This window comes from Corvus cornix, chromosome 27, assembly GCF_000738735.6.
Source record: "Corvus cornix cornix isolate S_Up_H32 chromosome 27, ASM73873v5, whole genome shotgun sequence".
Classification (NCBI taxonomy): Eukaryota; Metazoa; Chordata; class Aves; order Passeriformes; family Corvidae; genus Corvus; species Corvus cornix.
In genome coordinates, this window is record NC_046355.1 from 2,442,232 (window position 1) to 2,453,520 (window position 11,289).

Here is an 11,289-nt window from a genome sequence, read left to right on the forward strand (position 1 = left end):
CCTGTCCCCCTGTCCCTGTCCCCCTGTCCCTCTGTCCCTGTCCCCCTGTCCCAGTCCCTGTCCCTCTGTCCCTGTCCCCCTGTCCCAGTCCCTGTCCCTGTCCCTCTGTCCCTGTCCCAGTCCCTGTCCCTGTCCCTCTGTCCCTGTCCCTCTGTCCCTGTCCCAGTCCCTGTCCCTGTCCCTCTGTCCCTGTCCCTCTGTCCCTGTCCCCAGCGCTGCAGTCCCTCCCGCCCCCGCCAGGCGGCGCCCCGGCCCCTCGCGCCGCTCGCTGCACTGTCCGGCCGGCAGGGGCGCGCGCGCTCCGCTCAGCGCCGGGAGCGCAGGGGCGGGAGGGGCCCGCTCCGGGAGCCGAGCTCTGATTGGGCGCGGCGCGGAGGGCCGATGGAAGGCGGGCGCTGATTGGGCGCGGCGCGGAGGGGCCGATGGAAGGCGGGCGCTGATTGGCCCCGCGCTGTCCCCACACGGAGAGGAACCCGCGCCGGTGCGGGGCCGGTGCGGGGCCGGTCCCGCCATGGAGGAGCCGGGCTGCGGAGCGCAGTTCCGCGCCGCCGTGCAGGTGATCCAGGGGCTGCCGCGGAGCGGTGAGTAGGGGCCGGGACCGGGGCCGGACAGCCGCGGTGCCGGCGGCCCCGCTGAGCCGTGTCCCGCAGGTGCGTACCGGCCCTCCTACGAGGAGATGCTGCGCTTCTACAGCTACTACAAGCAGGCGACGGCGGGGTGCTGCCAGGGCCCGCGGCCCGGCTTCTGGGACCCCATCGGCCGGTACAAGTGGTAAGAGCCGGGGGGGGGTCCCGGTTCCCCTCCGGTTCGGGTCCGGGTCCGGTTCCCCCCAGCCCCGCTCACGGCCGCCGGCCCCGCAGGGACGCCTGGCACAGCCTGGGGAGGATGTCCAAGGAGGAGGCGATGGCCGCGTACGTAGCGGAGATGAAGAAGGTGGCCCAGAAGGTAACGGGGCGGGCGGCGGGGCCGGGCCGGGCGCTGCGCGGTGCCCGTGTCCAGCCGCGGCCCTCCGCAGGTCATCGACACCGTGCCCATGGACGAGACCACGGAGGAGATGTTCCGCTACTTCGAGCCGCTCTACGAGGTGATCCACGACATGCCCCGGCCCCCCGAGTCCTTCTTCAAGAGGAAAGGGGGTGAGTGGGGGCCGCTGTGCCCGGCTGTGCCCGGCGCATCGCTGCCCTCGGCGCTGCCCTCCCGGGCTCCCGCTGCCCCCGCCTGCGGCTGCCCCGGCACGGCGCACAGCGGCTCCGGGCCCTGCTGCTGCTCGCTGGGGGGACACGGGATGGACGCACCGCATCCCCCCGACCCTGCCGCGGCACTGCTGCTGCTGCCCAGGGGCTGTTCGGGCACACCGGGGTGCCTTTGTGTGACACATGCTGGGCTTTCTCTCCGCAAAACTTTGAGGCGAGGATTTGACGTTTGCCTTCCAAGTGGCCCTTGGCCGCACTCCCTGTACAAAGTGGGGCAGGGATCAGCTCCCCAGGAGGCTGTGCTTCCCCTTGGCGCTGGCCCACCTCCGGCTCAGCTGCTGTAAACATCTGGACAGGCCGGCCAGCTTCTGCCTGGAGTGGATGTGGAGAAACAGGGGTTGACAAATGGGATTATTTGGACCGGTTTGTGCTAGAGGAGAATCCTTCCCAGCCCTTTCCATGCCTCTGGCTGCTGCCTCGTGCTGGGAGGGGGCTGGGGGCCTGTCCCACCCCCAGTGCAGGGCTGTGCTGGGTGTGTCTGACTGGTGAGGAGCCCCCGGGGGAGCAGGGGGCTGGTGAGGAGGTCAGAAAGGCATCACCAGCGGATCGGCTTAGCAGCACAGGAGCTTCCAGGGCTTGTTCACAGCGGGTGCGTGACCCACCGGTGCTTTGGGAGAGCCCTGGCAAATGGATTCACTCCCCAGGCATCTGTCCTGTCTCCCCCTGCTCCCAACAGGGATGCCAAAACCACGTTGTCTGTAAGGCTCGGCCCCAGGGTGGCCGCTCCCTCCCGTGGTACCCAGGCGCTTTGTTCTCCATTTTGATGCTGAATCCCTTTAAAAGGCAGACTTAGTTTTTGTCTGGAATGTAAAAGCTGTGTCTAAACTGGTCATTCTCCACTCAAGAGTGTCACTTACAGATGACACCGTCACTTAAATCTAAACCTGGCGGCGCCTGTGGGGCGAACGAGCCCAAGGTGGCTGGAACTGAGGTGCGGAGCGCTGAGCTCTGAAGGCGTTGAGTCATTTGTGTTAAAGGTTCCCAAACCCGCCTTCAGACACTGCAATCACAGCCTTGGCTGCCCTTAACTGGGGCAGAAAGGGAATTTCAGAGTGTGGAGCGTGGCAGGTGCCTCTGGCGGCTTTTGGGCACAGAGGTGGGAGCGTGGGCAGGTTTGGTTTTGTTTATTTACAAAGAGAACACGTTATGAAGTGGCACTTGGAACCCGGATCATGGATGGTGCCAGGTCCCAACACGTCTCTAGTGAGTGGTGCTTTCACCAGAGTCTTGTGAGCGTGGCTGGTGGGAGCCAGGTCTGTCCTGGTGCTGTGTGAGGTGACAGGACCCTGCCTGCACCCATCCGCTCCGTGGGTCACGGCACACCCTGAGGGGGATTTGGGAATGGTGAGGATCCCAGAGCAGGGCAGCCCTGGCACTGCCCCCTGTGTGGGGTGTGGCTGCCCTCGTCCCCCTCAGGGGGATCTGTGGGTCCTCTGTGGTGCCGAAGGCAGGCTGGGAACAGCAGAGAGGGTCAGGCAAAGAGCAGCAGGGCAGCGTTGCCACACACCTGCCTGCCCAGGAGCAGGGAGCAAAGTCCTGGGGGCCGCTGGAAATATGGCTGGGATTAACCCCATGGGCTCCACAGGGTGCAGGCCCCTCCACAGGGCCTTCTCAGGGTGCTGCTGCCCCAGTCCTTGGGGTGCTGCTGCCCACACAAGGCTCTTGAGCCAGCACTTCTTGCGCTGGGCTGTTTGTTACCGTGGGTGTGCCGCAGGCCGTGGGCACTGCCAGGGGACAGGACTGGCACTGTCAGTCACCAGTGCTGATCCCTCTGCCTGCTGCCACAGGGGCTCGGGGACAGGGACACCCCAGCCACCCCAGGGTGATAGAGGTGGTCTGCACCAGGTAAAGCCACACGAGTTCACACTGATTCCTGGGCTGTCAGCAAACAAAGCTGGCTCCTCTCCTTCCCTGCCAGCTGCTGGCACCTGCAGAGGCTGCTGGTCCCTGGCTGGTCCCTGACACCCGTGTGTCCCCAGTTGTGCTGGCAGGGCAGCCCAACCCACGGGGAGCCAGCGCTGCAAGGACAACACAACTCTGACCCCACAGAATGACCCCGCTCTGCCTCTTCCCTCCGTGCAGAGAGTCGGGAGCAGCCGGATGGCCCCAGCCAGGATGTCCCAGTGAGCAGCCCGGCTCCGGAGAGCCCCGGACACCCCGTGCCTGGCGAGCAGCAGGACGGGCAGCACGTGCCAGGTTGGTGTCCCTGGTGTGGCCAGCACCTGGCAGGGACCCCACGGAGCAGGCACTGGGGCTGGGGCTCCATCCACCCACGGAACTGTTGGCTTCAGGCACTTCTGCTCCAGCCCTGCTGGTGTTCCAGGCACTGCCCACGTCACGGGGCTGTTCGTGGGTCCAGCTCTCACTGGGGTGACCCTGGACATGTGGGTTTGGCTCTGCCTCACTCCTGCCTGTGCCAAGGGGCCTGACTCTGCTAAGTTGTAGGGAGAAGGGGGGGCTGTTGCCCCATGGACTGGGAAAATACCACCCTGGAAGTGTGGTATTAATGTGAGGATGTTCTCCCTCGGCTGAAACCACGTTTGCTGATTGCTTGGCACCGGGATTCAGAGTGCCAAGCCCTGGCCCTCCCTGGTGACACCTCAGCCCTGGCTTTTCTCTCACAGCCCCTCGTGCAGTCACCCCCTGGCTCCCTGTGACCCCCTCGAGGGCCCCTGGCTGTGCCCTGGGGTGGGCAGGGTGCTGCAGGAAGGTTCCTCCTCCCGCTGAGCTCCAGCCTTCCCCCAGGAACAAATATGGTCACAGAGCGAGTGCCGATGTCCCGGCCATGCCACCCTCGAGCGCCGGTGCTGGCAGTGCCCGGGGAGCTGGGCAGGGTCCCTGCTGGTGCCACTGCTGCCCCAGGGGCCGTGGGTGTTGTGCCAATGGGTCACTGTGGGCTGGAGAAGGGGGAATTCAGTCCTTGGACTCATGGCCATGGTCTGAGCGCTGTTAACAGAGCCGCTGCCCTCCCCCACAGTGCCTCAGTTTCCCTCTCCTCCTGCCTCGCCCTGGGCATGCAGGGCCCTCGTTCCCCCTGCTGCCCTCCGGACAGCCCTGCCCTGCCCGGGGCTCAGCCCTGTGCTTCCCTTCCAGGAGCTGGGCTGGCTCCTGCCCCCGAGGCGCTCGAGGGGAGCCAGGTGACGAGCGACTCTGAGGGGGACACGTTCTGTGACACCCTGGAGCAGATGGAGTCTGAGAAGGTAACGGAGGAAGTGCTGGAGGCTTTGCCATCCCTGCCCTGCCTGCGCTGCACAGACATCTCTGCATGGCACTGCCAGCCTGGCAGCCTCACAAAACCTGCAGGGAGGGACACCCTCTGCCCCTCTCTGTGCTTTGTGTCACCGCTGGAGCCTGGTCCCTGTCACAGAGGGGACGCCGAGGAGCCTCCCCAGCCCCCAGTGCTGTGGTGCGGCTCTGGTGGGGCACTGGGGGCTGTCGGCCAGACCAGCAGCTCCACAGGGGTGCCACCACCTGGATTGCTCTGCTGCCACTTCTCCCTGCTCCCTGCTGCCACGGGCCACGTTTGGCACTCGAGGTGCCAGGGTGAGGCTTGGTGGATCTGGTGGAAGGAGGGAGGAAGCCCCGCCTCTTTTGCCATCTCATGTCTGGGCACCTCACTCCCCTCAGGGGTGCTGGAGCTCTGTCACCTCTCAAGCCAGGTGCTGGCTGAGCTTCCCTCAGTCCCACGCACCCTCCACCCCCAAAAATGCCACCACAAGGACACTGCTGCCCTGGCATCCCCCTCCGTGCCCTGGCGAGGGGAGCAGGGGTCTCAGGGCCCTTCTCTCCCATCTCATAGGCCAGGCAGGTGCGGGGGCTCACCCCAAACGAGATGCAGGCTGGGGCTGAGCCCCCGGTGCCCCACAGTGCTGGGCAGGGCCAGCAGGGCGAAGGCAGAAGAGCCGAGGGGAGCAGCAGCACCGACCTCACAGGCCTGGGCTCTGAGAGAGGTGGGTGCAGAGCTTGTCCCTGCGCCCCTTCCTGCTGCTCCCCCACCTCCCACGGGCTGGGCTGGGCTGGACTGTGCGGGGAGGGGGGTGCAGGGGCTGCCACCACCCCCAGGGGACCAAGTTAGGCTCCAGCACCCGGGGTTGGGCCATCAGGAGCTGAAGGAATTCACAAGTGTCCCGTCTTTGCATCCCGTGGTCCCCAAGCAGTTCAGTGGCTTCAGCCCTCCAGGACACAGCCCTTCCTTTGCCCATTTCCTGCACTGGTACTAATTTGCCTCAATTTGGAGGATGCTCTGCTTGCCCTTCCAGCAGCCAGGCAGGGAATGCAGGTCCCTGGCTCCCCGTGCCCAGCTCCTGCCCCTGGTCCAACCACATCGCCGGTGCCTTTGGATGTGGGTGGTGCCGGGGTGAGCTCTGCCCAGGAGGGCAGGGGGTGGTGCTGGGCCCCGTGCCCTGAAGGCCTTGGGGACAGCCCGTTACAGCAGTGCCACTCACCTAGTGCCACCCACCACTGCTGCTGGTGGCTGGGGACCACCAGGCCTCGAGCTGTGCCACTGCAGGAGGAGCCTCCTGCCACCCTGCGCTGTGCCCAGACGTACCGGGCTGCCCTGGGGTGACATTGCCACCCTCAGCCGGGGGACTGGTGCCATCGCCTCACCTGGGCACAGCCCACCTGTCTCACCCTTTCCCCTGTCACTGTTCCCTTCCGGGCTGCCTGGCCTTGGCAGTGAAGTTGTACCGAGGCTGCTCAGGCCGGGCCGGGCTGTCCCCGGGGGCTGGCAGCGAGTCCCTGCCTGTGTCCCGCTCACAGCCTGCATTATCTGGGTGTTTGCCAGGCTGGTTTGGGGCCTCTGCTGCACCCGGGGGAGGGTAGGGAGGAGCAGGCCTGGCCCTGGGTGTCCTGCCCGGTGCTGGCACCTTCAGCAGGTGTCACAAGGTGACCCACATGCGCCACTGCACCCACCCCCTTGGTGGGCTGGCCACCCGCTGCCACCACCACGGCACTGGAAGGACACAGTGGGGCACGGCCCTGGGGACAGCCTTGGTGCTGCTGGGGCTGTGGGGCTGCCGGGCTGGGCTGGCAGCGGCTGTGGCGTGGGCAGCCCACGGCAGGTGCCCTGTGGGAGTCACTGCTCACCGGTGGGTGACAGACGGGGTGGGCAGGGCCAGCCTCGGGGCTCCTCGGGCGGTGCTCAGCCTGCCCTGCCACCCGTGTGCCCTGTGCCCGCAGATCTCCGGCCGGCCGGGGGGGACCCCGGGAGCACCCCCGAGCTGGCCCCGGGGCTGCCGGCGGAGCTGGAGGCGCACGTGGCCGGCGCGGTGCGGGCGCTGCAGGAGGAGCTGCGGCGAGTGCGGGAGCGGCTGAGCCGGCTGGAGACGCTCGGCGCTGCCCAGGTACGGCCGGGGGCAGGGCTGGGACAGCAGGGCTCGGCTCCGGGCCCTGGGACAGGGCTGGCCCGGGTGTGGGGACCCCCACGGTGGCTGGTGACACATCCTGGCGGGGCCGAGGCCGGTGCTGCCCTGATCCGGCCTACGGTGCAGGCAGGGAGCTGCTGCCTCTCGCTGCCATCCCTTCCCTCATTCCCACTGCCCCCGAGGTCCTGGCCCAGCTGCACCGTCTGGATCCCTCGCAGGAGCCCTGCACGGATTCGCTCCAGGCCGTTCCCTCCCTCTCACAGGGACACAGGGGTTGGAAGGGGGGTGCCAGCCACACCTGCACCCCAAACCCTCTCCTGTCTTGCAGGGGGATGTGGCTGGGACAGACCCTGGCCTGGCACTTGCTCCACAGGTGAGTTGGTGGTGGAGGAAGCAATGTGGGGTGGCCTTGCTGTCCCTCTGCCCACCCGGCAGCCTGCGGGGGCCTGGGGACACAGCAGCAGGAGGTCAGGAAAGGGACCCTCAGCTGGGAAGCAGGTGACATCTGTGGGGACACGTCCCCAGGGATGGCGGTGTTGATTCACGATCTCCAGAGGAGGAGGGATGTGACCAGGACACAGGACACACCGAGCAGTGGCAGTGGCTCCTTTCAGCAGAGGGCCGGGGGGACGTTTGGTGACATCGGTGACACCTTTGTCCCCTTCCCCACGCCGCCTCTCTCTGTCCCCTCGCCAGGCGATGTCCCCGTGGCGCCTGACGGTGTCCCCGCGCACGCTGCTCTTCCTGGCCACCTGGCCCTTCGTCACCCAGTGGCTGCTGCGCCGCTGGCAGGGCAGGAAGAGGTGACAACCACGTCCCCGCTGCTACCGCCACCGCTCCTTCCCCATCCCGCTTCGCACGAGCCGGGGAAGCACCACGGGCCCACGCGGGAATCGCCTCACCAGCCACGGGGCTCTGCGGGCCGGGCCCGCCCGGGCGGGGCAGCCCCGGGCACCGGCACCGACACTCAGAGCCAGCACCGGGAGCGGGGGCGGTATCGCCCCGCACGGGACCCCGGGCAGCCGCCCAACCTTGAGCACAGACGGACCGGGACCGGCCGCGGCCCCGCGGGTGGCCACGGGGTGCTGGCACATCGTCCGAACCTGCCTCAATTAAAGTTGCCTTTTCGGTTCAGCCCCGCTGCCTGCGCCCTGCGAGGGGAGGGGACCGCGGCCAAACGCTCCGGCCTGGCCACCTGCTCCGGCCCGGCCACTGTCCCGCCTGGTCACCCTCTGATGTTAGAGGGGCACGGTGGCGGCTGCCTGGCCCTGCCCTGGCCGTGGCTGCCATGTGCCCAGTGCAGGGAGTCTGCCCCAGACCCCAGCCTGCGCCCTCGGCCGGGTCCCATCCCCGCCCTGAGGGTCCCCCCCACGCGAGGGGGGTGGCGGTGCCCCCCGTACCCCCTGTGCCAGCGCCACCCCCACCCTGCTCCGGAGACAGCGGTGGGGAAGCCCCAGGGACCCCGCGGGGAGGGGAGGGAGGGGCTGGGGACCTCAGGGACCTTCCTGGCCCGGGGTCCAGCGGTGCCACCCCGGGGGTCCCCCGTGGCCGCTCCCCCCGGGCCGGGGGGGCCTTGCCGGTGTGAGGGCCGGGCAGGGCAGGTTCCCCCCGCTGGTGACACAGCGGTGACACGGAGCCCCCCCTTCCCTTCCGCGGGCTCTCCCCGCCCGGCCGTGGGGCTCCGGGGGGCGTGGGTCCCACAGGGACCCCCCTGTCCTGTTTCCTCCCCCAAACAGGGATCCCCAGAGCCGCCCCCCGCCCCCGCCATGGCTCCCCCCAGCCGTGTGTCCCCACGGCGTGTGTCCCTCGGCGGGGCCCCCCAATCCCTCCAGGCCCCCCAAGGCCGCGGGGCCCCCCCGCCCAGCCCCGCCCCCGAACGTGGGGCCCGAGGGGGACATCGCCACCGTGGGTGGGGGTGGCAGGACCAGGAATGGGGCCGGGAGCAGTACTGGGACCGGCACAAGGCCCGGGACCTCCCCATCCCCCTCCTTCCCCTTCCCTCTCCCCCCCCCCAGCCCCCCAGGCTTTGGGAGCGCAGCTCCGCACCGCCCCTGCAAAAAGGGACGCGGCGCCTTTAAGAAAGGACTTTTTTCCGTTCAGGTTTGTTTACATCTCCCTCCGCCAACTGCAGCACCACCGCACCCAGCGCAGCGCCGGGATCCTTCCGCTCGCCCCCTTCCCCTCGGCTCGGCGCACTCTCGGAGCCCCCCCCCGGCCCCCTCTCGGCTCGGCCCGGCCCGGCCCGGCCCGGCCCGGCCCTGTACAACCCCCCCCCGGTCCCGGGGCCGCGGCACCGACGGCAGCGCCTCCGCCGCGAGGGGACTCTTTTAGGACAGTCCCACGGCTGTGCCGTGGGGGGGGGGGGGTGCGCGCGCTGCCCTCGGTGCGGGCCTGAAGGTCGCGGGGCGCGCGCGGCCCCGCGCACGGGGACTCCCCCGCCGCGTGGTACGGCCCGGTCCCGCCCTCGCCCCCTCGCGATTGGTGGCTCCGCGCGCGAGTGGCGTCCGTCACGGCCAATCGCGACCAGCCCGTACAACGGCCGGGGGCGTGTCCCGGCGGGCGGCCCCGCCCCCCGTGCCCGCCGATTGGCCGCGAGGCGGCACCGCCCGCGCGCGCGGGGCCGTGGCGGCGGCGCGGGGCTCGCGGCGGGGGCGGGACCCGACGCGCGGCGGGGCGGGGCGCACAGGGCGCCTGCGCGGGGAGGGGCGGGGCGCGCGCGGGTATAAAGTGGGCGGCGGCGGCCGAAGAGCGGCAGTCGGGAGCGGGCGGCGGCGGGTGCGGGTTGGGGCGTGGGGCGGGGTTGCGGCGGGAGCGGCGGCGCGTGCGGTGCGCGCGGGGGGGCGGGCCCGGCGGCGTTAACCCCCCCGCCCCCAGGGCCATGGCCCGGGCGGCCTGAGCGGGGCCGGACCCATGCGGCGCCGGTAGCGCCCGTTCCCGAGCGAGCGTAGCCGAGCGCAGCGCTATGGCCGACGCGGCGCCCGCTGAACCGGGGCCGGAGCCCCAGTGCGAACCGGAGCCTCGTTCCGAGCCCGAGGTGCGGCCGGAGCCGCAGTCTGAGCACGAGCCGCAGCCCGAGCGCGGAGAGGCGCCGGCGGAGGACGGCGATGCCGGGCGGCTGCCGCCCCCCGGGGCGGAGGCGGCGGCGGGCGGCGCCGAGGGGCGGCCGCCGACGGGTGGAGCGGGGCGTCCCGGCCTGGGCCCGCGGTACCGGGCCGTGGGGCGCACCGAGGAGTGGCCGGTGAAGAAGAAGCACCGTCGGCGGCCGTCGAAGAAGAAGCGGCGCTGGAAGCCGTACTCGAAGCTGAGCTGGGAGGAGAAGCAGCAGTTCGACGAGCGGCAGAGCCTCCGCGCCTCCCGGCTGCGGGCGGAGATGTTCGCCAAGGGGCAGCCGGTGGCTCCCTACAACACCACGCAGTTCCTCATGGAGGACCACGACCAGGAGGAGCCCGACCTGAAAACCGGGCTGTACCCGCGGCGAGCGGCCGCCAAGTCGGACGACACGAGCGAGGAGGATTTCCTGGACGACGCGGCGGACGAGGACGGGGGCAGCGACGGGATGGGGGGGGACGGCAGCGAGTTTCTGCAGAGGGACTTCTCGGAGACGTACGAGCGGTACCATGTGGAGAGCCTGCAGAACATGAGCAAGCAGGAGCTGGTGAAGGAGTACCTGGAGCTGGAGAAGTGCCTCTCGCGCATGGAGGAGGAGAACAACCGGCTGAGGATGGAGAGCAAAAAAGCCGGGGGGGAGGCGGCGGACCCGGCGCGGGTGCAGGCTCTGGAGCGGGAGGTGGACAGGCTGCGAGCCGAGAACCTGCGGCTGCTGCGGGAGCAGGAGCTGCCCCGGCAGGAAAAGGGCCCCTGCAAGCCGGGGGAGTGACACTGGGCAGGGGGGCGCGGGGGGGTTTTTACAGTGCTGGGTGGAACATTCGGTCCTTGTACAGAGTCGCCGCGGACCCTTTTTATGGGCTAAACTGCAGCTGGGGGGGGCCGAGGGCTCCCCCTTTTTTAGGTGGCTGTGACGGGGTGAGGGGGGGGTTGATGTATTGGTGATATCTGGTTTATGGTTTTATTTTTTTTTGTGTCTAAACCAAAAAAAAAAAAGAAAAAAAAAACCCAGAAAAGCTGTAAATTGGCCAAAACTGACTATAAAAAAAATATAGAGGTCTAATAAATTTAATTACTTGTAACTGTAATGGTTTTGGTGTGATTTCTAGAAAATAATCAGGATGGCATTCCACCAGGGAATACATCCTGGATTATTTTCATCATGTTATAACTGTTGTTTGATTAAACTTAGTTGTAATTCCCCGCTTAACCCTTTTTGTTATTATTTTCCCCCATTTATTTTCAATTTTAATTCTGCTTAATGAGCTGAAATAGTTAAAAGTACCTGGAAAGGGAGTAAAATGGTCTGTGATGGACACAGAGAGTACCTCACTGAGGTAGGAGTAGCTTCAAGTCTGTTTGCCTAAGGCTCACTTAAACTTGACTCTGTTTCCCTGCAGGTCTATAGGAATCCAAGGCACTAACTGAAATCTGGGCAAAAACTGCCTAAAAAAAAAAAAAAATCTGCTTCAAGCTACAAGTGAGAGGAAAAACCTTAAAGTTTTGGAGCAGCCCAAGGAAAAGTTTTGGTAGTCAGCACTTGGCCTCTGAAATGGCTGACGAGG

The 11,289-nt window shown here is 67.6% G+C and overlaps 2 protein-coding genes across 2 annotated transcripts; both read left to right on the plus strand.

Annotated features, from left to right (window-relative positions):
- Nucleotides 1-443: 443 nt before the first annotated feature.
- On the plus strand, nt 444-7,753 carry ACBD4 (acyl-CoA binding domain containing 4). The gene is made up of 10 exons (XM_039565851.1): nt 444-581; nt 651-771; nt 861-945; nt 1,016-1,136; nt 3,336-3,449; nt 4,347-4,453; nt 5,053-5,203; nt 6,435-6,598; nt 6,948-6,992; nt 7,316-7,753. Exons 1-10 carry the CDS (start codon nt 512-514, stop codon nt 7,424-7,426), a joined length of 1,089 nt encoding a protein of 362 aa, XP_039421785.1. The 5' UTR covers nt 444-511; the 3' UTR covers nt 7,427-7,753.
- A 1,622-nt stretch (nt 7,754-9,375) lies between these two features.
- On the plus strand, nt 9,376-10,934 carry HEXIM1 (HEXIM P-TEFb complex subunit 1). Its single transcript, XM_039565849.1, has one exon. It carries the CDS (start codon nt 9,582-9,584, stop codon nt 10,494-10,496), a length of 915 nt encoding a protein of 304 aa, XP_039421783.1. The 5' UTR covers nt 9,376-9,581; the 3' UTR covers nt 10,497-10,934.
- The last annotated feature ends 355 nt before the right edge of the window (nt 10,935-11,289 follow it).